Raw genomic sequence first — 27,889 nt, 5'->3', positions numbered from 1 at the left:
TCTCCAGTATGTGCTGGTTGTCTAAATGGCTCTTCTTTTTAGAGGGCAATATTGTTTTATTTGATGTTGTGCATGTGTTTCTGCACATGCCCATATCCACCTTTTTTGTTGTACAGAGCGCGCACACACGTCTGCCTCTCTTTGCAGTCTGTTTCACCATAATTGCTAACACCCCCCTGCCCTCTGTTCACTTCACACATGACGTGGCCCACCTTTTCACCCATCTGTCAGAACTATTGTGTGTGTGTGTGTGTGTATGTGTGCATCGTGAGCTGTCATGCGAAGCCCGAGCGGTGTTGATCAGCAGGCCAAGCCAATGGCATATGGCCATGACCTGGGGTGCTGTGGCATGTAGGAATGCAGGATAGCGAACTGAATGGACAAGAGCTCATGCACATGGCTGCACGGATACTGGCATGCCAGCATTGCATATGCAACTGATGAAGTGGAGTTTCGAGCACCCATTTGTGTCTTTCTCTACCTCCTTCCTCCCTTGCTGATATCAGTGCCAACGCCTCGGTCCCATCTCTCAAAAAAGTGTGGGAGGAGTCGTCTGTTGAGGATGTAAATCGAGTTTGCTGAGCTTGGCGTGCTCATATTTTAAGCCACATGTCAAAACACTCTCATGTCAGGCAGGATTCAAAGTGAAATACTGAGTAGACAACAATGTTTCCTTTTTTGTTGTTTTTTTTTTTAAATCACTTAAATAACATCTCTATCATAAAGCTTCTGTTGACCTCATATTTCCAAGGTACAGTATAGGCACACAGTCACATACCGCCCTGTTATTAAAGCTGGTGGTGGCAGATGTAACCGAGCTATCCTTCATCTAGTGAACTGTAGTATTTAGTTCACTAGATGAAGGTGTAGTGAAGAGAGTGGTTAAAAGATGAAAAAAGGCCCATATGAGCAGACACAAACCAAAGTGTCTCACCTGAGACGCTTATTCCAACACCACTATTTCATGATTAAAAAAGAACTATACACATGTGGTGCACACTCCTCCATGTATGCATTTCATGTCAGTGCCATCTGACAGGAAACATGTTGGTACACACTTTCTGCAGTAACTGGCCAGGTGTGTTAAAGTGTATACAGGCAGGATTTCCCAAGCTCTCCATTTATTCTTCAGCTTACTACATCCCTCATTTCTCATCTTGTGTATACCTGAGTGCCAAACCCAGTTTCCTACTCATGCGGGACATGTGTATTATTCTTAGGATTATTGTCATGCTGGATTTTGGTCCGTCTGAAGACATTCATGGAAAACTAAAGCGACTGATTCATCTGAGCTCCTTGAATAATGATGACTTAGAGGTAATCCAAAGTAATATACCCCTGAGGATTTTTGCACATTTGCCTGACTCATTGGCTGGCAGATACAGTATCCTGCATGTAGATATATCAGCAGTCTTTCAGCAACTGTTATTATTTTTTTGCATTTGTTTAATGAATTACTGCCGTGGTGTTTTCTTCCTCAGTGGCTACAGTGATTCATTTCCTCTTACTGCTGGTGCAGATTTTAATCCATTGATTTTACAATGACCGTATTACAACAGTGCTTACAAAGGGATAGAATGTGAGTGCAAGTAAAAAGGAGAACATTGGCATTGCAGGCGATAAAGACTTAACCCTTGCTCCTCAGTATTTTGGATTAAATGTAGACTATTTATTACGAGCTGTTTGGGCATGGAGGATTAAGTGGTCCCTCACTTCTGCAAGAACAACTCTGGGATTGTCATGGGATAGAAGCAGTGCATTAGTACCGGTACTTATCATGCTGCTCACAGTGGGACCGCAGAGAGTGTGATCACTGAACAAGTTGACTTGACCTTTCCTTTAATTAGGATCCCAGGAAGGTTACGAGTGGACAAAGAGCTGAAAAAGCAGCCCCGGTTTGACAGATATCCTGTGTCATGGTGCCTCTACCATCAAGTTCTTTATAGGCTGGTGGCAGCAAGTGGTCTGAGCCTGATAAATCCTCAGACAGAAGAAGAAGCTTTTACCTCAGTGGCTGAGGGGGGAAAGGAGAGGCAACCCAATTACCTTTAGAAGCTCCTGTTCAAAAACATTTCATTGTTTCATTTGGTCAAACGTTTAATGTCATAGAGAGAGAAAGAGTGTAAAACTGATGCTTTTGAGTCCAAATGATCTACCAAATAAACGATGTTCCCCAATCCTTTTAAAGCACTCTTTTTCTAGAATTGACAAACATCTTTAACACAATAACTTTAAAAGATATTTTACAAGAAAATAAAAAAGTTAGGTACATTTTTTGTTGTGTTTTGTGTTGTTTTGTAGAAATGTGTTGTTGTGTTTCCCAGTTGAACAGTCACTTTGAGGTGTTCCCAATTTGAGAGACAAAACTGAACATAAAAATCAAACGCAGAAAGAAAAATCACAACAACAGACTTTTAATCTCAGAGCATTACTGAATAAAACTGAAGTTTACAGTGAGCAGCCACATACGTACACTTTCAGGTCAATCCTCAGTATCTTAAAAATATACCATATATGATTATTTCATAAATAACTGCTTTTACTTTTCATAAACACTGTTGTTAGTTTGTAATTCTGATGCTTGGTCTTGCTTTCCTCACCCTGTGAATCAGTCAGGTTTGTGACTGTTGATTCGGTGAAGTTTGTCCTAGTAAACAGGGTTCATTGCAGTTGGTTCGCACGTAGTAACAGAAATCCTGAATTAGTAATTGAGTTTAGCTCTACACATTCAGTGTCTCTGTCCCATGAGGTGCTGAGTATGTTGGCACACAGTCATCAGATTATGAAGTACCTCCGATCCAAATACCCTGAGCTCCTCGGTTAAACCATGTGGGAATTTAGTGCTAAATTCCGATATTATTACTGATATTTGTTGTGATGTAAAGTTAACATAAGAGATGATCTGGTAGTAATCAGGTCCGGCTCTGTTATTCTTTCAGCTGGTATTTAATGCTTTGAGAGCATGTATAAATACAGAATAAGAATAAAGATACAAATGTAGGTTTTGTCTACTGTTCAATTTGATATCGAGTCAGCAGGCACAAATTAGTTGCCCTGTTTTTGGATTATAACACTACAAAACTGTTTACAGCCAAGTTACCATGGCAATATACCCTAGTAAGAAGTGTCTTCATAGTGCTGAAACTCAGACGAGGATATGTCCTTCAATGTACAGATTAAACAAATATAAACTTCCTCCCCTGAGCCTGGTTCTGCTGCAGATTTCTTCCTGTTAAAAAGTAGTTTTTCCTTCCCAGTGTTTCCTTTGAGGTCATTGGATTTCTCTGTCTTATTGTAGGGTCTTTACCTGTAAAGTGCCTTGAGGTGACTGCTCTTGTGGTACAAATAGCAGTTTTTATTTAGGCTGAAAACCCAAAATACAACAGAAAAACATCCCACTAGCCACAGGAGTACACCGAGAGAATCACACAAAGTTGCTACGAGAAAGACTGAAAGAAAGACGGTGCTATTTTTACACATGGGGTAATCGGTGAAGTGGAAACAGCTGAGGGAATGAGACACAGGTGTAGACGATCTACATCACCATGGAGGGAAGTAAAACTCACACAGGAACCAACCCGAAGCATAACTACTAAACACAGTGACAAACTACGCTGCACAAAGGAACCCTGGGTACACCTAATAGGAATCAACATAAAAAAATGTTTTTTCCAAACCTAAACCGTGGGAGGAAGCCAGAGTACGTGGAGAGAACCCACACAAACAGGAAGAACATGCAAACTCCACACAGAAAGACCCCGGCCTGGTGGTGGAATTGAACTCAGGACCTTCTTGCTGTGAGAACTATTAGCAATATTAGCCATTACTGATAAACAGACTAGTTAGATAAAAGATGAATAATCATTGGCGGCTGAATGGAGCGCAGGTGGAATATTGAGCTGTGACAGAGCGGATCACGGACACGTGGAGAAGCGGAGGGTTGCTGGCTGTGCAGAGCAGCAGGGGAAGTGAAGCTGATCAGAGTTCAGAGTGTGGAGAACCAATCAGAGCAAAAGCAGAGCTGAGGACTGAGGCGGAGCAGTGGGACAGGTGGATGGGAGAGAGGTTGCAGGCAGATGTAGACAGCATGACAAACTCAAATTTTTCTGCTTTTACACCTGTGAGGTCATTTTTACAATGCAGCCTGTGATCGCTGCAGTCTGTCAGTGAGCGCTCTGCTTATTATAGCTGTGCTGTTTGTTGGAGCCTTTATCTGTTAGTAGGTTACTTGGGACCCTGTGTAGTTTAGTGAAATTTAAAAAATAAATGTAATCCTTGTTTTATGAAGTCATTAAAGATGTATGCTGTATAATCATTCCACCCTGGAAAAAGAAGAGTTCAAAGAAATCATTAAAAGCCCACAATTACCGTGACATTCATGCCCATGATGGGTGTATGTAAACTTCTAACCACAACTGTAGGATGTAGTTTTAGACCAGTGTTTTTTCAGTAATTCGTTTCAGCTTAATGACAATACAAGACAAAGCTTTCGATTAACAAGGCGCAGTGTGTCTGCGTGTTTTGTGCTGCCGATCCTACCTGTAGGATGCAATTGTGTTCTTTGGCTCTCTGTTGAAAGAGCAGGAATGTGTGCATGTGTGTTCAGCGTTTGTGTCTAATATTGTCTTAAACTGTTTCCCTCTGAAGCCTTGTCAGACATGCCGTACTTAACGCAAACTTGCACACACAAGCAGCCACGCACACAGGCGCTCACAAACACACACGTGTGTGCACATATACGTGCTCACCCAGTCTCAGAGCCATTGTTTCTCACACAGCAGGGCACAGGGTCGATTGCCAGTAGTGGAGCATTATCAGCCTCCCTGTGTTAGCCTGTGTGTGTGTGTGTGTGTGTGTGTGTGTGTGTGTGTGTGTGTGTGTGTGTGTGTGTGTGTGTGTGTGTATTTTTTGTGCAGACATGCTCTCAGCTGAGGGAGCTGGTTCATGGGCCGGTCAGAGCCGCCTTATTTCCTTTTAATTGACTTAAGATGGGCAAACAAGACCTCAGCAAGCACACGGTACCCATTACACTCACGCACAAGAAATACACAACGCCAAGGTGCACGCTAATGAAGCACACATAGTGACACACAAACAGCCACAATTGCCCCTGCGTGTGTTAGCTACTTTACAGTTCCATCAGGCTAAATGAGGGGGTTGTGTTTTCCCAGTCAGCACTGCTGCATTCCAGTTGCCTGCAGCTCTGCCAAAACTCCTCCGTGATTACTAATCTTTTTACTCACCTTGCTGATTACAGTTTACCTCGGTTTAGTTGCATGTAGTCCGTTCCAAGGTCGGCATCAGTAAGTGGGCAATATCGTTGCTCGAGAGTGGTTTAACCATGCTAGTGGCAACCTGTGAGCGTTATCATAGCCAAAAATTCTTTACTACTAACCCCAAAAGCTGTCATAGAAAAGCCAAAGGGCTCTTTAAAGGTAGACTTGATTGTTTTTTAAACTGGGAACCAGTTTCATTTGCTCTAAAGAATGTGTTTGACCCTCAAACAGATGTCCACTCGAACCTTTCTGTGCTGGGCAGGTCGGTGTGTTTAATATGAACACAAACATCTCATCTTCATTTTGTTGTTCTGGTTGGTCACAGTTCAAATTACATTTTACTCTGAGCTTGCTGATAATGCTGCAGAAAGTCAAGTTTAATTTGGCCTTTAAGATTTATACAATTGGAATTTAAAAAAACAATCCCGTGCAGCACTCCTCCAGCTCCGTCATAAACTGTGCAAATGGTGAAAAGTTGCAACAATGTTTCCGTCTCATCGAACATTTTAGGCTACAAGAGAAGCTGCTGAGGACAAACGGGGGTCTTTGGGGTTATATGTACTCAAACTAACTACATGCTTTACTCACTCATCCACCCTCCAACCCTCGATATGCATCCTGAGGAAAAACGAGTATGCTATCAAAATTTGACATCTATTTCACCAGCAAAGATTTAAAGGCAAACTTTTTTTGTTTTTATTTCCTGTTTGTCTCCTGCAGGTTATTCCTAAAAAACAGAAGTCCTCGCTCTGCCAGTCACCTCAGTTCAATTGATTTGCTTTGCTTTTGTTCCTCACAAGCATGCATCATTTTCATTGTCCATCCATCCATCCATCCATCCTTCCACCTTTCCCCCTCTCTTCACTACCCAACCATTGTTTTATCATTGGTGTATGAGAGAAGAGGACAGGCGGAAGGAGGAGTTGGAGGAGGAGGAGGAGGAAGAAAGGAAGATGGACAGCTTTCTACTTTTCTGCCTTTCTGTTTGTGTGACCATTTGTTTTTGTTCTGTTATGGCCTTATAGATAGTAGCCATCCTGAACCCAAGTCGCTTAAATAAAATCATTAGATGTATTAGAAAAACTGTCTTAGTACCTGTAAAAAGTCTTTATACCACTTAATACAGTAATTTACCAAGGCCATATTTATATTTTTCCTTTTGTTCCTATCCATCAGGTGCTTCAGCCGGGAACCTGTAATAGAAGGGTTGTGTCAATGGTGCACCAGTCACAACTTTAACCATGCTGCTTGTAGGGGTCTGAGGTCAGGTTGGCAAATAAAGTTCGTTGGTCATCTTCCAGAAAAATTCCTTTTTTCCTCCAGCCACTCAGAAGGGACGCTCATCCATTTATAGCCTATAACTGTACAGGTCAACATTTTAAAAATGAATGGGCATGTTAGGTGGTGATGTTTGGAGCTGCCCAACAGACTCTGTTGTAAACAGGAGTATGGGAGAACCCGGCTTTGTGCTATAATTAATTGAAACAAGGCATTGCTGTTGTGGACGTAAAAACAAAATCTTCCACAGAGTCAGAAATCACAAAGATGTCACACCCAAATTAAACATTTACTATTAAAGAAATGAGTCCTAAAGTTAAAATTGAAGCTAGTTTCTCCAAATGTATGGAGTGTAACATACAGCAGAGCAGGATTCTTGCCCATTCAAGCATTTGGTCCAACTGTAGCTTAACCTGTTGACCCAGTCTGCATAAATTGAGTTGCAGCCTCCTAATATACTTTTTGAAAGAGCTTCTTGTTACCATTAACAAGCAGGAAAAGTTAATAAAGTAGCTACTAAATCTCTATATTATATTATAATTTGTGTAACTCCCGAGAAAGGTGATGGAGAGGTCATTTGCTTTAACAATGGGAAAAATATGATATGGCCTAAAATAATTGAGCTTTTTTAGAGTACATGTTATACACTTAACACCAACAAGTACATTATTTCTTAGGTTCTATTAAATATACATGAAATACATTCATTCTGTTTCCGAATATCAGCTGCCTCATGTGGAGCAGTTACACAGTCCTCACAGCTTTCACTGGGGACTGAACCACAGGACATTGGGCTCAGCCGCATCTATTGTGATTCAATTTTTCTGCACAGGAACTCGCACAAACATATTCAGCGCACGCTCTACAGCATTTGCCCTTTAGGCAGAGAATAAAGCACATATTATACGTCCATCTTAGGACGAGATGGAAAGAAGGGTCACAGAATGAGAGAGGAAGTGCACAAGTGCACTCGTGTCTGCAGAGTAATCGACAATATGAGACTCATCCAGAGTTTCCTGCCCATACAGTCTGGCATAAGCAGATATTACAATTTTTTATAGAAATGACCTTGTAGGAGTGCTTCCCTATTAGGTGATGATAATGGAAATAGTCTGCATTGGCAGCTCATGATGACATTTTTCTGAACATTTGCTTTGGTGAGTAATAAGAATTCTGCCGTGCGCTACTATGAACGTCGCTGTACTCTCAACAAACCAGCAGGAAAAAAGCTCCCGCCGTAGCCTGTCATCAGGTGTTGAGCTCCTGCATCATAACAGTGCCTGTTGTGACCTGGAGCCAAAACACTTCACTAGTTTTTATTTATGTATTTAATGGTGTCCATGTAAAGTGTTTCGATAGTTTTCACCCAGACTGCTTTCACTGCTGTGATACCAGGTATTGCCTTACAGTGTTGGCCCAGCTAAAAGAAGAGCTTTTCTTTCTGAACTGAGAGAGATGAAAGATTCTCACCTTTCAGTTTAACCCTTCAGTTGTTGTGGTGCACGTGTGTCAAACAGGATTACTGTATCCTGGACCACCTCAGTATTATGTGTTGACGGCTGGTTTCAGTAACCAATAAATTTATCTTGTCTGTAATAACGAGTCCCTAAAGTTGTATTTTTGTGTATTCAAAGTATCCAATCTTATTTCACATGTAAATATCCATTATGTAATCCATGTGATTTTCAGTAAATGTTTCCATATTGCATTATCATTAAACTTGTACATGTTTTGCTTTAGGCTGGGAGTTTTTAGAGATGTGCACGGTCTCACACAGATGCCCATACTGCATCATTTATTCTCAATTCCAGCTCATTTGAACATTACAGTGAATTTGTGAGGACAGCCTGTCATTACGTAGACCTCTTGTGCAGCATGTTTGAGACAGTGTGAATTGAAGTCCTGTCTATGTGCATGTGTGTTATGTGTTATTCATAGGTACAGATACCTGGTGAAAGTTCTGACAAGAACTAGAAAGAGAGATCATATTTCTCCCATTTTAGCTTCTCCTCATTTGCAAATTAAAATTCTTCTGTACAAGTTCTTGTAGTGCCATAGACGCCCTCTCTATGTTTCCTTTGTGATTAAGATGATAGTTAGGGCTGGAGCAGGTGAACCTGAACCGTCAGGCTTGTGATACACTGTGATGCACTGAGTATTTCTTCTCTCTCACCTCTTTCACTCCACATGCCTTTATAAACCACTTCTCTCCTATAGTGTGTGCCTATACTCTCCTTTTCCCTCTTTCTCCTCGCCCCTCAGCCGGTCATGGCAGACCCCGCCCCACCTTGATCTTGTTTCTGGCTGAGGTTTCTTATTGATATTGCACCAAATCACAAGAACAGTTGCATCAAGACATAAACATAAATAAGAAGCACATTAAGGGGATGAAGGGGATCTTTGCTTAAACCAAATGAATAAATAGACACAACATTTCCTTAATAACCAAGTAGAACATTTCTTTTATCCATACACTATCATGCAGAATTGTAAATGCATGCACGCTTATGTGTGATATGCGCTTTCATAAGTCCAAAAGTATTAAGTAGTCTGCAAGTTTTTCTCGCCAACTATGTGGAATCCAGAGAGAGTGACATAACCAAAGTATCCTGCCTAAAGATGCTTTGCCAGGGCTTTAATGGAGCCACGTTCAGTTACTGCTTGTTTGTGGGTCCTCTGCCCTCAGATTTGTATTGGGAAAAGTAAGCATGCTAATTAGGACTGTGGTCTCTTAAGTGACTCCTTTCTGTGCCTTGAGAAGCTCCAGATTTGCATTTACCCCTATATTTTGGGGGAGTATTTATCATTACTGCAATGTGACATCCTATCCGCTTGGGACAATTGCTAGTGTACTGGTTCCACTGGCAGCCATACATCTCCACCATGTTTGATTGATTATGTTAAGTCCTTCTTTTTCTAGATTTTTTCGGTATTGTAATCTGGCCCTTCTCTTCTTGATTGTTACCAGTGGTTTGCATGTAAACCCTTGGCATAAACGCTCTGTATTTACACGTATGAAGGCATTGCTTGATTGTAGAGTTTGACCACAACAAGCCTGCGTGAGTATTCGTGAAATGGCTCGATCCTGTGAGGGGATTTTTCTTTACCAAGGAAAGAATTCACTTTAGCTTTCTTCAGTTGTCATTTTTGTGTCGTCGAGCTCAACAGCACGTTCCTTTCTTTGTAAGATTCCACTTAATTGTTGATTTCTGTCTCTCCTAAAATTTCAGCGCTCACTAATAAGTTCTGCATTTGGAATCAACTCCAGACCTTTTGTCTCCTCAATATGTCATTAAATATGTCAACATGTCATCGAAGAAACAGACGCACTGCTTGTATGCCAACAGCAGAGACTATTTAAAAGTAATGTGATAATTTTGTTACCTGTGCTTATCAATCACACCTTGAACGATTCACTTACAAAATCGAATGTAACCACACGTAAAGACAAAAGTAACCAAACTGTGTCACCTTCTTAAATACTTGGATGTACATACAGCTACCTGCCTGAACAGCATTTGGTTTATTTGTCTTAACAAGCTGAAAGCTAAACTTTTCATGTGAATCTCACAGAAGAACGTCACACCACAGTCAAGTGATTTGCGGGCAAGGAAGAAGGTCCATCTTTGCAAAGTTCAAAGAGCCACCAAGTGTAATTTATTCCAGCGTAACTTTACTATAGGCAGGCTTAATAATGTGAACCCTGCTGACACCCTGTGTCCCCGAGTTCACATTTTGCTATGTACAAGTCTGTGTTGCACTCCTCTCCCAATTTGAATCATTACTCTCCACTTTGTAATCAGCTCCAACAATTATAACCTCACAGCGTGCCTCTGATTACTGTCCGGGTGTATTTTGGAGTGTTCTGGGAATGTTGTGGAAAAAACCCTGATTCTGGTCCCAGCAGAACTCTAGGTTACACACATTTACAGTAACCCTGTCTGTGTGCTTGTGTGTGGGTTGCCGTTCGTTTGAAGTGCTCATTCCCCCTAAATTACAGTGCTGCCATAATGAAGTATTACCATGCAATTCCAAGGCAGACCAGTACAAAGAAAGCGATCGTGTGTGTGTGTGTGTGTGTGTGTGTGTGTGTGTGTGTGTGTGTGTGTGTGTGTGTGTGTGTGTGTGTGTGTGTGTTCGACACTTGAGGTGAAAGTTCAAATGCGATGCCCGAGCAAAGACTGTCTGCCAGGCCAAAGTGTGCATGTTGTCTGGGTGTGTTCCTGTGTGCGTTTGCATGTGTTTTATGAAACAAGTAGAAAAATAGCTTTTTTGTGTAATGCAGGGCCTCTGAGCTGAGGCGTGTTTGCAGTTGCGTGAGTCTCATCCCAGTTGTGTTTCTAAATGTGTGGATCCACCAGCCAGCTGTGACAAAGCTCAGTTTGAGCTCACACATACGCACTCGGAGGTGCGGACGTCTTTGGCTGCAGGCTGTGCTGGCCTCACCTACGGCCTCCCCAGCGTGCTGAATGTTGCATGAGGCCCAGCCGCCTCATACATACTGCATCAGCACAAACATGCCATCTGATTTTATACATAGTGCATTGGCACCTGTACTCACCTTGACTGGCAAGCATGCAATCCATTTTTCATCAACGCGTTCAATGGGACGGCTCTTTTAGGACACGGCAGTAGGAGGTGGTAGATGTTTGTCGGCGATGGCGTATTTTGTTGTTTCCCGTTTGGCACTCTGCACTGTGCAGCGTTTTTGTTTGCTTGTTTTTTTTCCTCTTTTGTTGTTGTTTCCTGGGAGCACTCCCAGTGTAGATGCATGAGCATATATCTAAAGCTGAACTTGGTTTTCTTATAGTATGCTATGTTAGTTGCTACATAGAGTCGATCCCCTTCAGGCAGCAGGAATTTTTGTTTTCTGGCCAGGCAATCATTAACCTTTAGAAAGATGTCAGTTCAGTTCACCTTTTTATTATTGAAAACTAGTGGTGCAACGGACCAAAAATCTCACGGTTCGGATCGGATCACGGTTTTAAGTCACAGATCGGATCAATTTTCGGATCAGCGAAAAAAATTTAACATTTACTTATTGAAGTATTTTTTGCCTGTTAAAAACATTCAACGCAAGACTCATTCCACGCAATTATTAAAAAAAAATTATGGTCTCTCGAGGCCCGGTAGCAAACCCCCGGGATTGCTGTTCTAGCCTATTGGGGGCGACCGTGGCTCAGGGGGTTGGGAAGCGTATCTGTAACCGGAAGGTCGCCGGTTCGATCCCCGGGCTCTCTGTCCTGGTCGTTGTGTCCTTGGGCAAGACAAGGACACAACGACACAGAGGGGCCGATGGCGCGATATGGCAGCCTCGCTTCTGTCAGTCTGCCCCAGGGCAGCTGTGGCTACAACCGTAGCTTACCTCCACCAGTGTGTGAATGTGAGAGTGAATGAATAGTGGCATTGTAAAGCGCTTTGGGTGCCTTGAAAAGCGCTATATAAATCCAATCCATTGTTATTATTATTATTATTATTATTATTATTATTGACGACCAGCATCTTCAGGTAAATCTTTAAAGTGAAAGTTTGAGGGACTTCTGGGCCACACTGAGCCAATGTTTCAGGAACGCATGTGGTTTATGTCCTTTTTTTCCCAATACAGAATTTAATAGACACTGTTGTGAAAGAGCTATAACTACACAGCCAGACTACAGGTAAATAATATTTTCTACAGACTGGACTGTTTAGTGTACCCCTTCCGGTCCGAGCGCCTTATGTTTGACACCAGTGGTGTAGAGTTTGAATCCTCGTTCAAGCTGCTGCAGCTCAGAAGAGCAAAAAAATAATTACAAAATTACTGATTTCATGCAAAGAAAGTGCAATCATTGCTCAGCGTCACAGAAAAACTCCTGGACATTTGTAATATTTCAATTTCAGCTTGTTTTTGTCCCCAGGTTACCAAAAAGCTAAAGAATGCAACAGTAAAAGGATCAGTTTTAGCATCAGTTCTAGTAAGATCGTTTCTGCCAAACAGATATTGAAGCCACTTGAGTCTAAGCACCTTGAGCCCCCAGCTAGATCCTCAAAACACAAGGTGCTGTCACTGTGGCTACTATCAGCTAACATCTCGTGCCCCCAACCAATGACCTATCTAGGCTGTGTATTATAGCTAGCGTGCTAACAGTACTGGGGCCAAGCACCCTTTAGCAAGTCTCCCCTGCAAAGCAGAGTCTCCTAAATGAAAACCATTCCACTCTGCCTGCTTCCCAAGCTCTGCTCAGGGACAGGAGCCATGGGGTCAACAGCTGGTGGAGGATATGGCAATTGTTTATGAAAAAATGCTTTCTCAAGCCCACCAAAAACACACACTTGGGGGTGGTGGGTGGGGAGGGGGTTGGGCTCTGCCCCTGAACAGCCAACAGCTGGGAAGGGTTGGGGAGTAGCCTAGAGGCTGGCAAGTTGCCCCCTCCCCTCCGGTCCAGATGGGGGAGGTTAGGCTGAGGCTAGCTGCAGCCCACCCCTCTCCTCCACTTCCCAAACTTCCCATTCCCATTAAGGAGAGGCTAGAGATTGTGAAGGAAGGGAAAGGAGGAAGAAAAGCAAAAGAGCATGACTGCTGTTTTTTCTCCCCCAACCCTCCCTCCATCTTCGGCCTAATCAAATAAAGCAGGAAGCTTCCGAGACGGAAGAGGAGTGTTTATTGATATTTGTGTGTGCTCCTTCACCCTCTCTCATGTCCCCACTGTTTATTTTCTCTCCACCACTTTTGAAAATTCTGATATTGTCAATGTTTTCAGCCCATATATCATGCCTAACTGAATGTTTGAACGCTGCTGAGGCAAAAAGGTTATGTTTCTTTCTGCTTCTTACAATATACCATTATCTTAAATTGAGCCACTGGGAAATTACACACCAACTCGACATCCGTTGCAAAACGGCTATGACCAGTCAATTTATTGTAATAAGAGGGTGTCATATGAAATGAAATGGCCTTAAATAAGAATTGATGATCCCATCCGTCTATAGCATTGGTCAGACATAAAGCCGTGCACACACACACGCGCGCCGCTTGTACTTGAGCTTGTACTTGAAAATCCTGATGAGGGTATTGTGTTACCAGTACCTTTTAGTGCCTAAAAAGTTGAAATTGCATCTTTAGGTAGTGCACAGACTCAACTCAAAAGTGGCCTTTAAGTGGAAAACTGTGTTGGGAACTGGATGAAGGCCTTAAGTTAGATCTTATGGGAAGCAGTGCAGAGAACGAAGAAGCTCAATCATGCAACATAAAGGCAGACTGATGCCGGAGTTTCCAATCGGGCATCCCCCTCCCTGAAAACTTTCCTGCTCAGACAGTTTTGTGCATTTGATGGCAGTACAAGACCTCAGTTGGACTTGAAAATGATTAGACCCATGCGTGTTTTAGGGATGGGATTCCAATCTTTGACCAATATTGAAATAATAAACATTGTGGTAGGAGTATAAAGTGCACTGAACCCAAGCCAGATCCCCGACACTTCCTATGTAAGAGCGCAAGCATACACTCCAGCAAGTTTAAGACTTTTATATGGCTATGTAAAACCCAAGAATAACCACTGGGTAGTTGTACTGATGTAAAAATCATCTGCACAGACGTTTGAAAGGAAACCGTATTCTTTTTAAAGCATCGTAATGTGCAACAAACGTCATTGTTGCGATATGCAACATCAGAAATGTTTTCAGGCTAAGATGCCAAAGTCGGATGTTCGTATTCTGATACCTGCACCCAGTGGTCTTCTCTTCAAAGTGCAGTGAACCCTTGTAAAACCTGTTTGGCACCGCTGAGAGGATCTGGTGTTTGAATGGCACGGCACTGAGAAGTTGCCATGACTAACAAAGGGAAACTTTTTTTTCTTGAACTGCCACTGTGAGAGCCCGTCTTGTTATTTTCAATAGTCCTTTTGTTAGAGTTCATTGAGAGGCGACAGCTTGATTTCCCCTCAAGCCATCCATATGTGCACATGCTGCTGCTCTCTGACATGTCACTCGTCATATCATTGTGTGTGTGTGTGTGTGTGTGTGTGTGTGTGTGTGTGTGTGTGCATTAATCTACCTGCAACCCTGTGGGCTTGCTGCTGACTGTTTCCTAAAGGTCAGACCATATGACCTCTGGGGGTTCAGGCCAAATCAGTATCCTGGGGTGCTCTCGTCTCTGAAGAAAACATTATCTGTCCAAAATCTAAATGTGGATGCATTCACTTGACAACATTGATCCATATATGTATATGTGTATGTATGTGTATGGCTAAATTATTGTTTTTGATTTTATGGAAATATACTGTTTTATTTGTTCATATGAACATTTGGGTCAGAAAGTAGTCAAACATTAAAAAAAGAGAAATTTTATTCCTAAAAAAATCTGTATGAATGAAAGGAATTTTAACAAGAGAGCAAAAAAAAAAAAAACAGATGGAAGAAGGAATTAAACAGAAAAAGATGATGCATAGTGGACATAGAAGCACCTATGTGTCTTGCTATATACAAATACAAGTGTATTAAATTGAATTAAAATGGAGGAACCAAGATGGTTAAAGAAAGTCCGTGAAAACTAAACGGATCAACGAAGGCATGGACGAAGGAAGAAAGAAGGTAAAAGGAGAGAAAGAAATGAAAAGAAGGACTAACACTGACGCACAAGCACACACAAGCATACGTGCGCACTTCCTAGGGAAAACCATTTGTAGGATATAATTGTGAGGTAATGGAGGCTGGTCTGAGGGGTGAGGGGTTAAAGGTCAGAAGTGTGTTGTTGAAGAGGCCTCAGTCATCAGCCGTCAGCCAGGGTCATGTCACGTGTGTGTGTGCACCAGTGTGCCTCCAAACTAGGCCTTAGTTAAAAACATAAGGGCAACCCTTATACCCTTAATACACACGCACACACACACGCACACACACACGCGCACACACACACACACACACACACACACACACACACACACACACACACGGTTTCTACCAAAATATTGAAAAAATCTGTTTCTGTTTTGCAATTTGAATTTCACTTCATATTACCTGGAATCAGTCTCTCTAACCCCAGCTGTGTGTCACTATACAGCACACACATACACACAGGTGTAATTCTAATCGTCCAGGTTTCCCTCTAAGCCCGCTCGCACTCCTCCAGTCCCCTTACCAATTAACATATGTAAGAGCGACAAGGTCTAACTTTTAATGAGAAAAGCCAGGCTGCCCTGCAACTTTGTAGCAAGTTTTGCTACATAGAATACGATGTAGCAAAACTGAAGGGAATTTAATACAAAGTCTAATATGATACATTGACAAATTCTGTAACTGTCTTTTGCTACATTGTAAGCATTATGTAGGATACTATTTAACATGGCAATGAATTTTAATTTCATTAAAACTTTAGACACAGCAAGTTCCAAGAAGCAGTTTTAGTTGTTGCTCAATTAAATTAGACCAGTAGGATGGGTCCTCTCTGTTTGAATTCAGGCTGTCTACTGCATATTGCTGACATACTGTAGTTGATCTTTTAGCACAGATCTTTTTACACACAGCACAAATCATCATTTAGATCCAAATTAAATAGCTAGACTAGAATCACGGGGTCTGGTGTTGGCAAGGAGAGAGCAGAAAACAAGACAAAATTCTTGTTAAGTCTCGTTATCACTTGAAATCATTTCCGTGTCCTCTCAGAAATGTTATTTATGACAAAAAAGGAAAAGTAACAGTGATTCTTTCTGTCCGTTCATGTGAGGCGCAAGTGTCTCACTCATAGAGGATTATCTGCCCTAACTTGGTTAAAACGTCCTTTCATCATCGTTAGTCTCAGTGTGATGTTGTACATATGTATTTAAGCTGTGCTGAAAGAGGAAGAACTTCATGTTCAATAACTTACATACTGACACTTTCATCATGTACATATAGGAATAAAATTCAAATCAGTAAAAAACTAGTGATGGTTTAGAAAAAAATCTGTTTGATGTCAAGTTTGTTATTTATATCAACATAAGGACTCTACAAGCAACAGGTATACATGAAGTCCTGATAGGATAGAAATCTAAATATGTACTATTTTTATATATTGTAAAGTTCCTCAAGAGCCTAGTTGGTTACACATTAACCTGATAAAATAAGATAATAATCAGGTACTTAGTTTAGTCCCTTATGGATTGAATTAGGAAGGACATGTGGCATAAAAATCTGCCACATCAAACATGCAGCGCTACCTGCTGTGGTGGCCAACCAGAAGCTAAAAGTAGCCTCTGGATAAACAGAAAAATATATTGAACAGAATGAAAAAAAGTGCAGTTTCTGGAATAGCAGCATCCACAGAAAAGGTGCAGACCTGCTAATGAAGGGGAGATCACCCAGCTCCAGTATGGCTTATGATTTTTAGCTGTGTGACTTTCTAACTGCACCACGTAACAATAAGTCTGAAGTGCTCTTTGCACAGTGACCGACTTGCTATTAGTACTCACTTTGTGCACAACTTACTGCACACAAAATCGGAAATCTTAATCTGTAAGAAAGTTCTTTTCAGCTGTGCTTTTCAGTATTTCAGTATACGAATGCACAATAAAACATTTTTCTGATACCTGTGATTTATTTTTGGTCTGTACTTATAAGAGATATTTAATATATATTCTGTCCCTTCTAACTAAACCTTCTTTGAAGAAAAAGATGTGTTATTCCTTTCAGAACTTTACTGACATTTAGTGTCAGTACTAACCGGTGTATTATGTACGGCTAAATATGTAGTCCAAAACACATAGACATATTAGATTATAATATTTAGGAAAACTTTTGTTTGAATTGTTTTATGTTCACTCAAATTTGTTTTTCTGATGTGAAGAACACATGACTTGATCGAGCTTGTTGCTTCTCTAAATGATTCTCAGAAAATTCTTATTTAATCTGATGAAATAAAACAAGCAGACCACAATCAAGGTATTACACACTATTATGTGAAAAAATGAAGTCCCATCAAGGAATGTTGTTTTGGGCCTATAGTCACTGCCTGCAGTACAGCAAACACAGGTAAACTTAAAGGCCGTGAGTGTGGAGACTCAGGATTGCTTCTGGTTCGGCTGCAGCTCAGGAGGAAAAGCAGGTCTGGTATTCATTGGAAGGTTGGTTTGATCCCTGCTCCAGTCTCAATGGGCAAGATACTAACCTAAGTTGTTCTGTGATGGACCCATCGAGTGTGAATGTTGGATAGGAAGCAGTTACTTAGGAAAAGCATAGAAAAAAAGTGCTTGCATGAATGGGTGAATGAAGTTGTATAAAGCACTTTGAGTGCTCGGGTAGAGCAGAAAAGTCCTGCATACGAACCATTATGTTTAAGGTACTAGGTTAGGATTCGCTTCATGGACTGATTATGTGTCTGGATGAAATCTGTCCCTTCACAACACTAACTGTGCATTTTCATGTGAAGCAGCACTTTGAGAAGAATCTATGTGTGATGAGTTTTGTGAGTCGTCTCTGTCAGTATTGTGATAACCTGGCGTCTCACAGTACAGACGCTGTACATCTTGTGGAAAAACGGTGGTTTTTTGATGAAAACTGATGCAAATGTGACGCGCTCTACCCTTCATAGTCATCGCATCTCACCGTCTACGAGAGACGTGGGACCAATGTGCACTCACTGCTGCTGTGAAACTCGTTTTGAAGAATAATCGCGCGCTGACGTCAGCACACTTCAGTGTATTTACATTATACTACAGGCACTTTTACACAAGTAGATATTTGTGTCCAGCTTTCAAATGTGCCCGTCAAAGTCAGTCAGAATTACACATTGTTCCGAGTAACTGAGCAAACCATTTAACTACAGAACATGCTTGGTGGTCTAACAAGTAAATCCTGAAATCACTGTGTTTAAGTGCCATGTCTGTAACTGTTTCAGGTGATGTAATTACTAATGTCCTAATGTGGTTAAATACCTGATGTTCTGAGTGTGCACTCTTACAAACAAATCGCACGGCATCAGTTTGCAAACCTTGTATGTTGCATTCTTTGTGAGAATTCTCTGAGAATGATACAAGGCGTGTGCGTGTGAGTGTGAGTCTTCCCTGTTAGGCCTGAATCAGTCTGTAAACAGACACCTATGAGCAGCTGGGCATTTGGCCTCAGTACAACTCCCTCACAGAGAGGAAATGTTGACCTCCACACACACACACACACACACACTGACAAGCACCCAGACAGTGTATGCATACATGCACCGACAAGCAGCACATCACCACACACAAACATCCATAAACACACACATCTACTCAACAACGCACTCTCACACAAACACATTTCCCTTAGCTCCCACAGGAGACAGACGCTGCCATGTTTACTGGCTCGCCGGAAACTTTAACAGGAGGGAGTGAGAGACCAGCAGCTATCATTGTCTCTCTCCTCCTGACATGCCCCCCCCCCTCGCCCTCCTTTTTTTTCCTTTTTTTGTTTCTTTCAGACGTCTCTATATCAACACTTTGGTCAGTTTATTTGTCCAAGGCAACAACTCAGCAAGTTTTATTGCTCCCCAAATCTAAATCAGGAGGGGGTGTAGGGGACAAATTTCCGGATGAACAACCCAGTGGACGCACTCAGGAGAATGTAAACTGGGCCTGGAGCATAAGTGATAACAAATAAGAGATGTTCTCTAGCTGTGAGCTGTACACTTCAAATGTTTTTGTTTTTACTCTGAAGGACACCGAGGAGTCTGACTGGAGCTTCAGCCAGGAAAACACTCCAGAAGCTTCCAAGCACTGCTGTCCAGTCTGTCTCTCTCTCAAGAGCTGGCTTGTCCTGGCCTTCACACACTCAGGGGAAGGCTTTTTAGTTTTTTTAATTTTGTCTGGCAGCTGGAATGATTCACTGAATCTGATGATTCATTGTGAGGAAAGGGAGCTCTAATAATTTCCCTCCTTCGACAAATAACAAAAGGTGCAGTTGTGGAATTTCAGCAGACATAAAAACAGTTTAGTATCTCAGATCCTTTGTTACTCAGAAGAATCTGAACCTTTTTATTCCATTTTCATCTGCTGAGACTTTCACCTTCAAAGACTCACTGACGTACACACTGTCCCGCTGTTGTTGATAGTCAGGAACTTCTAATTCTCTTCGTCTAGTTATTGCTTTTATCTGCTTCTCTCTCAGTTCTTCCATCCTTTGTTCCTCTCTTCTTTTGCTCCATTCTCCTTAGCTTTCTTTAACCCTCTTAAAGAAAGTCATTCCTAATTTTTGCTACTAGAAATGCAATAAATCAGTTTTGTGTGCCGAGAGATCCTCCCTCCATATTCACCCTGTCCTTCAGATGCTGTTTGGAAATGTGTACATGCATTTGTAATCCATAGGGACATTGCTTGTAGAACTATCTTAATATATCAGCTTGATTATTTTCTGTCATTTCAATAAGGAGATATCACCTGGAAGAAATGAACATGACTCATTGTGATAGAGAAATTCATGTGTTTGGCGTTTAGACTCCGATGACCCGTCGTGGCCGAATGAAATCCAAGCAGTGATAGGATTTAGGACCAGACCCCCTGGAGTCTAGACACTGGTGGTGGTGAAGAGTGTAAAGTGGAGGTGGGAAGGAGGTGGGTTCCAGTCGGAAAAGGAGAATGACGGAGAGCACAGATTCAAACCATGCGAAGCGGAGGCCGATTGTCTTGGCTTCATGAAAGAAAGTCACCTGGTTGGGCAGGTGACCCATGAATCTGACTGTAAGGACCTGGATTCATTTTCTGTGTCATCCCACCTGCTTTCCTGTCGGCTTTCTCCACTGTGCTGTTAAAGAAAGGCTTAAAAATGCCTCAAAAAAAAAAAAGTATTTCTTGATTTGTTTATTTGATAGTGTTCGCTGCCTGTGGTTATGGCTTTTGCTCTCTGACAGGAAGGAAAGTCCTGAGGAAGCTCTTGTAATAATAATAATAATAATAATAATGGATACTTTATTGATCCCCATGGGGAAATTACTTGTTTTTTCTCTGCATTTGACCCATTCACTCAGTGAAGCAGTGGGCAGCCCACTAAGCAGGCGCCCGGGGAGCAGTGTGTAGGGACGGTACCTTGCTCAGGGGTACCTCAGGGTAGCCGTTAAGTGGATTCGAACCGCCGACCTTCCAATCATGGGGCGACCACTTTACCTACTGAGCTATCCCTGCCCCCTTTGTAATGTAGCATGTTGACGCTGTGTTATATTGTTGAACGAATAGAAACCTGCCTACCGTTGCAGGGTGTTGAGGTCGGGATGGGAGATTTGTTGTCCTGGGTTTTGTTTCGCAGACGTACAAATCTTGCTGACTTTGTTGACAGAAGCCTGGAGAGTAACTCCTGGTTTTTCTCTCTAACATCCTTTTTCCTACACAGTCAGTACACTGAGTCTACAATATGTACTATAGTTGAAATGTTATTTTGATAGACTACATATTTACATATTTATTGTTTGTTTATGGGGACATTCTTGAAACAAATATGAAAGGATGCTCAATGTGTCTCAGACTGTACAATAATAAAAACATTGTAAGATTACAGAAAATACATTTCAAACTAAATATCAACTGTCTGAGTATCATAAACCTGCAGCTATCATGTGTTGCAGTCTCTATAATGGGCAGCATTGATGGAAATTATTCCCACCCTGACCTGCTCAGTGAAACAGTTGACAGAACTGTACAGTACTGCCAAATTGTAATTTGTTGCAGGTTAAAATAAATAAATAAATAACATTTTCTAATTCTAAAAATTCTCTTTCTTCTAAGTAGCTTAAGTAATTTTCATTCTTGAATTGAGTGTGATGAATGAGTCCTCCAGTGCCTGGTTATTCTGTTTTCATGGCATTGGGAGATTCCCACAAACACTGGATCCTACGTTCCTGCAAGATTTGAGAATGTCTTCGGTGACGTGTTGTTTGGATTTCTGTCTATTATCACTATAATATTTAGAATTTGCATCATTAGATTCATCACAGCACACTCATATGGCAGCAGGAAGCACTGCAACATAAATCAGCTCTGTATCTTAAGTAATTTGTCACGTTTCCTCAGTGGTTACACTATGCACCATAATAACTAACAGCAGTGAATGAAAGCCTGTTACTCAGAGGTAGACAACACTCAGCTGTTGATGGAGCTTGATAGCTTTTTATTAAATCTGAATCCAGGTTTAAATCTCTTATCAAATCTTTCTAGATTGTTTTGTTGGGTTACAAATAAAGAATGGATTGTTTACTTTTTCAGACTAAGGCTGCTTTCACAGCCACAGAAGGCGTTATAACATTTCTCCCACAGGTTACATAGTGAAGCTATATTGAATGAACTCCATACAGGCCGCAGTGACACTTAAGTAAATTCATGTCTATGGAAGACGCGACAGAACCAATAAACTTTTAAGTTGAGTATTGTGTAACAGCCTCAAGTGTTTTATGATTTGCTACATTGTGGCTCATTTGCCATTATCATTCATTCTAAATATTTGTGTAATGAATTTCTTTTATGCCTCATAATGCTTGTAATCCGTGATATTGCTCAATGCAAATGATATAGCCAAGAGTTAATAGACAGGCAACAGCTTTTCTCAGTACTCGACAGCCTGCACTTGCTGGACAGTAAATATTTGGACACTGAGGGCGAAATTGGCCTCTTGCACAGCGAAGAGGACCTTGAACTTTAAAGCCCAGTGTGCATGAACTCAGAGGACAAGCTGCCACACATGGCTGAATAAACCATGTAAACCTTGGATGTTCTGTTGCCCGTAGTGTTCTCTCACTTAAACACATGCAGCTCGGTGTAAAATACTTTCTCTGCAGAAAGACGTTTGTTTCATAGCTCCAGAAGGACTCTGTGAGTCCCAGTATCTTATTTTGGAACATTAATGAAAAGTTGTCCACATCTGTAACAAAACTAAACTTTCCCACCATCTTTCCTTGGTTGTCATAAAATCTGGGATGCTAGCAAAGGAGCAGGGAGCTTGTACCATGGTGGGGCATCCTTCACAAGTCTGTCCACAATTCACAGCAACCACGACTCCTCCTAGAGTATTGGTCAGTGTTTAGTGAAGCTTAGTGTAACACAATGATAACCTGACAGGGCTTTACCCAAGTTCAGGTCAAGGTCTCGTTTGTTATCTCCCCATCCATTCACTTTCTTTGCTTATCCAATTCAGGGTCACAGTGGGAGCTGGAGTGGGGTACACCCTCCACAGTGTGTCAGAGAGCCGACAGAGAAACATTCAACCATTCACGCTTACACTGACACCTACGTCCTGTTTAGAATCGCCAGTTAACCAACAATGTCTTTGGACTGTGAGAGGGAGCCAGAGTACCCAAGCGAACACAGCTCTCCACAGGGGGAACAGAAGAGCCCGAGCCAGCCGCTGGACACCAGGACTGTTGCTTCAGTTCTCATTAGAGAATTTGCACTACAGTCAACAGATAACAAGACTTTATACATTATATTAACCTGTGAACTCTGATCGATGGTCACCAGATTTTCTGCTACATCATCCACACACCGTGGTTGCACAACCTTTCTTTTTTACCCACCAAGTAGCCTGTCTTTGTAAACGCCTTTCCCTCCATTTTCCATTGTTTTCTTGTTTGTTTTTCACTATCTGTTCAGCTGCTGTTCAACTCAAGCTAACGGCTGGTGACTGGTTAGCAGTAAGGTCCAAAACACAGTCCGTTCATTCCAGAGTAACCATGTCTGAAACCTCTCAGTGAGGCAGCTGTCACTGATGTCACTGATTTTAGTCTGTCACTCCTTCGAGTTTGTTTTCAGGTTAAAACGTTAAAATACTTGGCGATGAAAACTAACATCAGCTGTGTTAGAAGCTTGCTTTTTCTGCTGTTCTAGGTTGGCGAGTCCCGCTCCATTGTTTGCCTAAAAAAGGAGCGACAGTAGGGAAGCTACAAAATATCAAATGGAAGTCCATTAAACATGTATTTTAGTGTTTACTGTGCCGACAAATCCTGCTGAGTCCAGTTTAACCCAACATAATAGCTAAGAATAAAACGTAAGTTGAGTACTTTCTGTTTATTACTAGAGCGAAGCCTAAAGTGCCTCTATAGATGCGATGCAGGGATGTTCCCTCCTGGAAGACAGGCACAGAACCTCATAGGCTCATTGACATCTCTGTGACCCTTAATGCACAACACACTCACTGCTGCCTCTCCTTTTGTGTGAACCACTGCTATGATTGTGTTGTTGGGAGAGGAGGAGGGGCAAGTTGCTCCAGGGGCAAGCTGAACTTCCTGTGAAGGTGTAAGGGATAAATGAAGAGAGCGATGCTGGGAAAGGGCGAGGCTGTGTGAGGAGATGAGAGTCTGAGCCCAGCTTAGACATCCTCCTTTCAGAGACTCTTGACATCCCTACCGGCAATCATATTTTCTGTGGCTTTAACACACATCTCTCTTTCCTACGCACACATACGCACACGCACACTTGTTTTTTTATTCTTGTGCTCTTTTCTTTTCTCTCGTCTCCTGTTCTGACCCTAAGCGCTGCTTTTACAGAGAGCAGAGACACTTTGTGCTGTTGGACCACTTGTAAAGCTTCTATCCCTTTCATTCTCTCTGGCTTCGGCGTGCATCAAAAGCAGAGACTGTTTAACAGCGCCGCCAGCTGCTGCAGGTCACAGCAAAGGACAGAATGGCTAAGTGTGGAGGCTCATGCTGCCCTGTATTTGAGTTTACTGCCTGAAAGCAGTTTGCGTTTTGATGTGGAGAAAGAGGGAGCAAGAGTGATATTATGAGGTCTCTACATCAGTCCTCTGAGACTGCCAGAAATACATCAACACATAAAAGAAGCCATGTATGGAAATTCTTCAGTGTGATTACGGTAGAAGTTGAATAGGTGAACACGGTGTGTGACTGCTTGTCACTTCCCTGAACTTAACAGTATGTTTAATTATTTAAACTTAACCATGTAGGTGGCAGGGTTGTCCAGCCCTGACATGTATTCAGGGACGCGGCCCTAGAATCTGCTTCTTTTGTTTTGTTTTTGCCCTTATTTTCTGTCATATATGCAGTAACATATAACAGTATGGCATGATATTAATTGTGATCTAACCACTTTATCTGTCTGGGATTATTTTCTTAAACTCACTTTAATTATCTCACAATGTTTCATGGAATAGTTTGCCTGCTTTCCTGTAAGCAAAGGAAATATTGTATAAAATTGTTACTACATGCCATATATAATAGATTATTTCATGACTGAGCTGTTTTCTCTCTCTCTTCCATGTGGTGTTGTCCTTGTGCCCCGGCCTCATGCGCTGATACAGGTGAGTGCTCTATGTCACTCTCCCCTCCTTGGTTTCAGTGTCAGGCCCTCAACACTCCCACCAAGGGACCCTCCATTCTGTCCCGACACCCTGTCATTATTTTAATCAAATGCAATTACCACCACTCTGAGGACAATTGAGTTTTGTTAGCTGCCCTTTTTCAGTTACCCCTTGTCCCTGCCCCCAGCAGCCCACTGCTACATGCATCTACACACAGACACATGGACTACAACTGTCTTGAACAAAAGGACAGCAGTTTAAAGCCAGGCAGGCTTGAGTGGATAGGGGGTGAGGGGGGAATGAAAACACACATTGTACTGTGCACGATTCGCCAACCCAGCGTCGGTCCGCAGGGCGGGGCCATCAGTGCAGCGGTGAAGAATCTGATTGAAGTGTTAAGAGAGATTGTGTTTGGGTGGCTTGTCTGGGTCAAACGCAGAGTGTGTCTTAGAATGTGCCTCTGTGCGGTTTTGCTGTATCATCCAGCATCCTTTGGTCTTGAGGTGGGCGAGGCCGGTGGGGAAGGGGGGTTAAAAGACCGTGTGACGCTGTAGTGGGACGAGGCGTTGAACTGACCGCTTTTGTGCCATGTGATAAATGGAGCAGGCCGGCATTTGTTTTCGCCCCTCCCGTTCTGTTTGCACCGCTGCAAAATATGTTTTCAGATCGTCTCAGAAGGAAGGGGGAGATCGGTTAAGAGTGGAGGACAGTTATGTCTGTGTAAAGGAAGGGAGATGAGGAGGAGGAGGCAGCTGCTGAATAGCCTCCTATGTTGTAATCAGCAGGCTGAGCCCCCCAGGATGGGGGAAGAAGAGTGGGATAAAGACTGTAAGTGTTCTGAAGATGTGACCGCCACACCACGACTTCTTTTGCCTTGTGGGCACAAGGAAAGAATTCACAGATCTGTCATCTGCCAGACATTACCCTAACACCCCCCACCCTCCACACACACCACCACCTCCAGCCCCTTTCTTTCACACACATCCATATCCCTGCCTGTTTGTCTCCCAGCCACCCTGAGGATTCTTTCATGTAACTTTATGTGACCTCCACCCCAGACCAGACAAACAGGAATAAGAGGTCCCCTCCTGGTGTGAGAGGTCTCTGAAGTGTCTCTGAAACTTATGACTTTCAAGGTTATAGCCCAGGTAGACTTGCAGGCTCATATATAGATTGTGAGTCACCCTTGTCTGTTGTATATATGTATAAAATTTGCAAAGTGGCCAAAGGTGGGACTAAAAGAGCGTGATGATGCTCATGCTCCAACAAGAAGGTAATATAAACACGACACACCAACAGGGTGGAGGAACTCCTCATGCATGGCACAAAGTTGACTCCCACAGCATCAGAGCATGGCAGGGAGGGGCAGCTGATGTTTCCTGACCAAAGATATGGATATCGAACAGGACAAGACATTAACATTTCACCAGCACCTTTTCTCTCCTCGCCCTCTTCCTCGGTGCTGGCATTCCCCACAGCAGTGGCACACTCGCGCTGCACTGGAAGAAGTGCCGCGATCCAAAGACACACCCACATCGCAATGGGAAATGAAGCACAGCGAGCTGAGGAGAGGTAGAGAGGGCTGCTTGGAAATAAAAGGAAAAAGCTTATGGAGTCGTAGTAAGGTGTGGAGCCACAGTGTGCCCTCCGTGTAAGGGACAAGGGTTCAAGTTTTTCGCCTCGATTTCTCACACTTCTGTGTCTCAGCAACAAAACAAAAAAACAAAAAAGTGAAGCGTTCCTGTGGTTAAAGAGCCCCGGGCAGTGTGCTAGCACTCACTTCTCTGTCAGCTTTTAAAAGCACTTTTTCATCGTCCTCACGTCCTGACTTTCACATGGTGCTTTTAATGATCTGTGCTGTGCTGTGCTGAGTGTGTTAAAGCCTAAAAGTGAAATAACAAAACATCCACAGGCCACAAACAGTGAACGACTGCTGAATTTGTTTGGTTTGATCTCATTCTGGGTGTATTACTTTCAAAAAGTATTTTAAAAGTACTATAGTAGTACTAGTGAAACACATTGTTTTTAGCTCCTCGTCCTTTAAGCCAACTGTCGTCTGATTGGCTGCCTTTTACAAACAGAAGTTTGGAACTGCTGGGGTTTCAGTCTTTGAAGCAGAGCTAATCAGGTCCGCTTTAGCTGTTATATTTGCTGGCTCTTACAGTACTCTCCGCAGCAGCTTTGTATTATTAGAGTTCATGCTATACGGTGAGGGATGTTAGCTCCTATGCTGCAAAATGGTGACGATAACGGTTTCAATAATAAAATGAAGAAAGTTGCGAGACTGAGCTGGAAAAGTATTACAGCAACTGAGAAATGACAGGGTCACAGCAGACCTCGTAGCTCTCATTTCATTTCATATGGTTTCTTAATAAAAGACTAGACATAGTTAAGGCCAGAAATAGGGTGTGCTCTACCCAGCCCTGACCATCTGTGCTGTTTACTTTGAGCATGACATTAACACCCAGCGTACATATGTTAAGAGCCTTCTCTGAAAGTACAGTGTGCGGTTGAACCAGGGGATTTGTTCAAATTAGGCTCTTAAAGATCATGTAACATAAGTGGAAACAAATGTGGATACCTCTGCCATGTTATTCTTCCGATGCGCTGCCAAAGCCCTGGGCTTGGAGACAGCTCGTGTCTCGGCAGTGGAGTCGAATCCAGCCGAGAACACGCAGAACACAGGATTTTTTTTTTCTCGTGCCGGCTGTTTGTTACTCTTGAAGCTCATTTTTATGAGACACCTAGGAGTGTTTAGAGAAGCCCGATTCTCGGGCCTCCATAATACAGCCTGTGTGTAGGAGTCCCAAGTTATGCCTAATGCGTAATGTCCATTGAGTTGCCTGTTATACATGGTAATGAATGGTGGTCAGAGAAACAGTGTCCTGTATCAAAGAGCTGAACTAACATGCCTTTCTCACGGAGCCAGAGAAGTGGCCCTTTGTCACGGCGGTCGCCTGCTATTGACTCCCAGCGTCTCACAAAATATGCCCCATTGTTGGTGAAGGCCAACTCCGTTTACAACTCTGAAATGACAGCATTCCTGAAGTCAGCAACACCAGCCTCTTCTCTTATAACTTCCAAAAATGATGCCAATAGAATACTTTTAGAACTATTAG

General features: G+C 42.4%; 1 protein-coding gene across 4 annotated transcripts in view; it reads left to right on the top strand.

Moving 5' to 3' along the window:
* bcas3 (BCAS3 microtubule associated cell migration factor) overlaps nt 1–27,889 on the top strand; it is a 321,470-nt gene that overhangs the window by 167,978 nt on the left and 125,603 nt on the right. The window contains exon 23 of one of the 4 annotated variants that reach the window (XM_086260596.1): nt 5,997–8,461. The exons of the other annotated variants lie outside the window; for them this stretch is intronic. Coding sequence (XP_086116722.1) covers nt 5,997–6,007 — 11 coding nt within the window. The 3' untranslated portion in view covers nt 6,008–8,461. Of the gene's footprint in view, nt 1–5,996; nt 8,462–27,889 lie in introns of those variants that run through there. 4 annotated transcript variants of the gene reach the window in all.

Source organism: Aulonocara sp. 'chitande type north' Nkhata Bay, linkage group LG14 (assembly GCF_057382095.1).
Source record: "Aulonocara sp. 'chitande type north' Nkhata Bay isolate Kocher_YH1m ecotype deep benthic linkage group LG14, A_spYH_male_GT1.1, whole genome shotgun sequence".
In the NCBI taxonomy this organism is placed as follows: Eukaryota; Metazoa; Chordata; class Actinopteri; order Cichliformes; family Cichlidae; genus Aulonocara; species Aulonocara sp. 'chitande type north' Nkhata Bay.
Note: the sequence above shows the minus strand (reverse complement) of the source record. Positions and strands in the feature narration are given on the sequence as shown.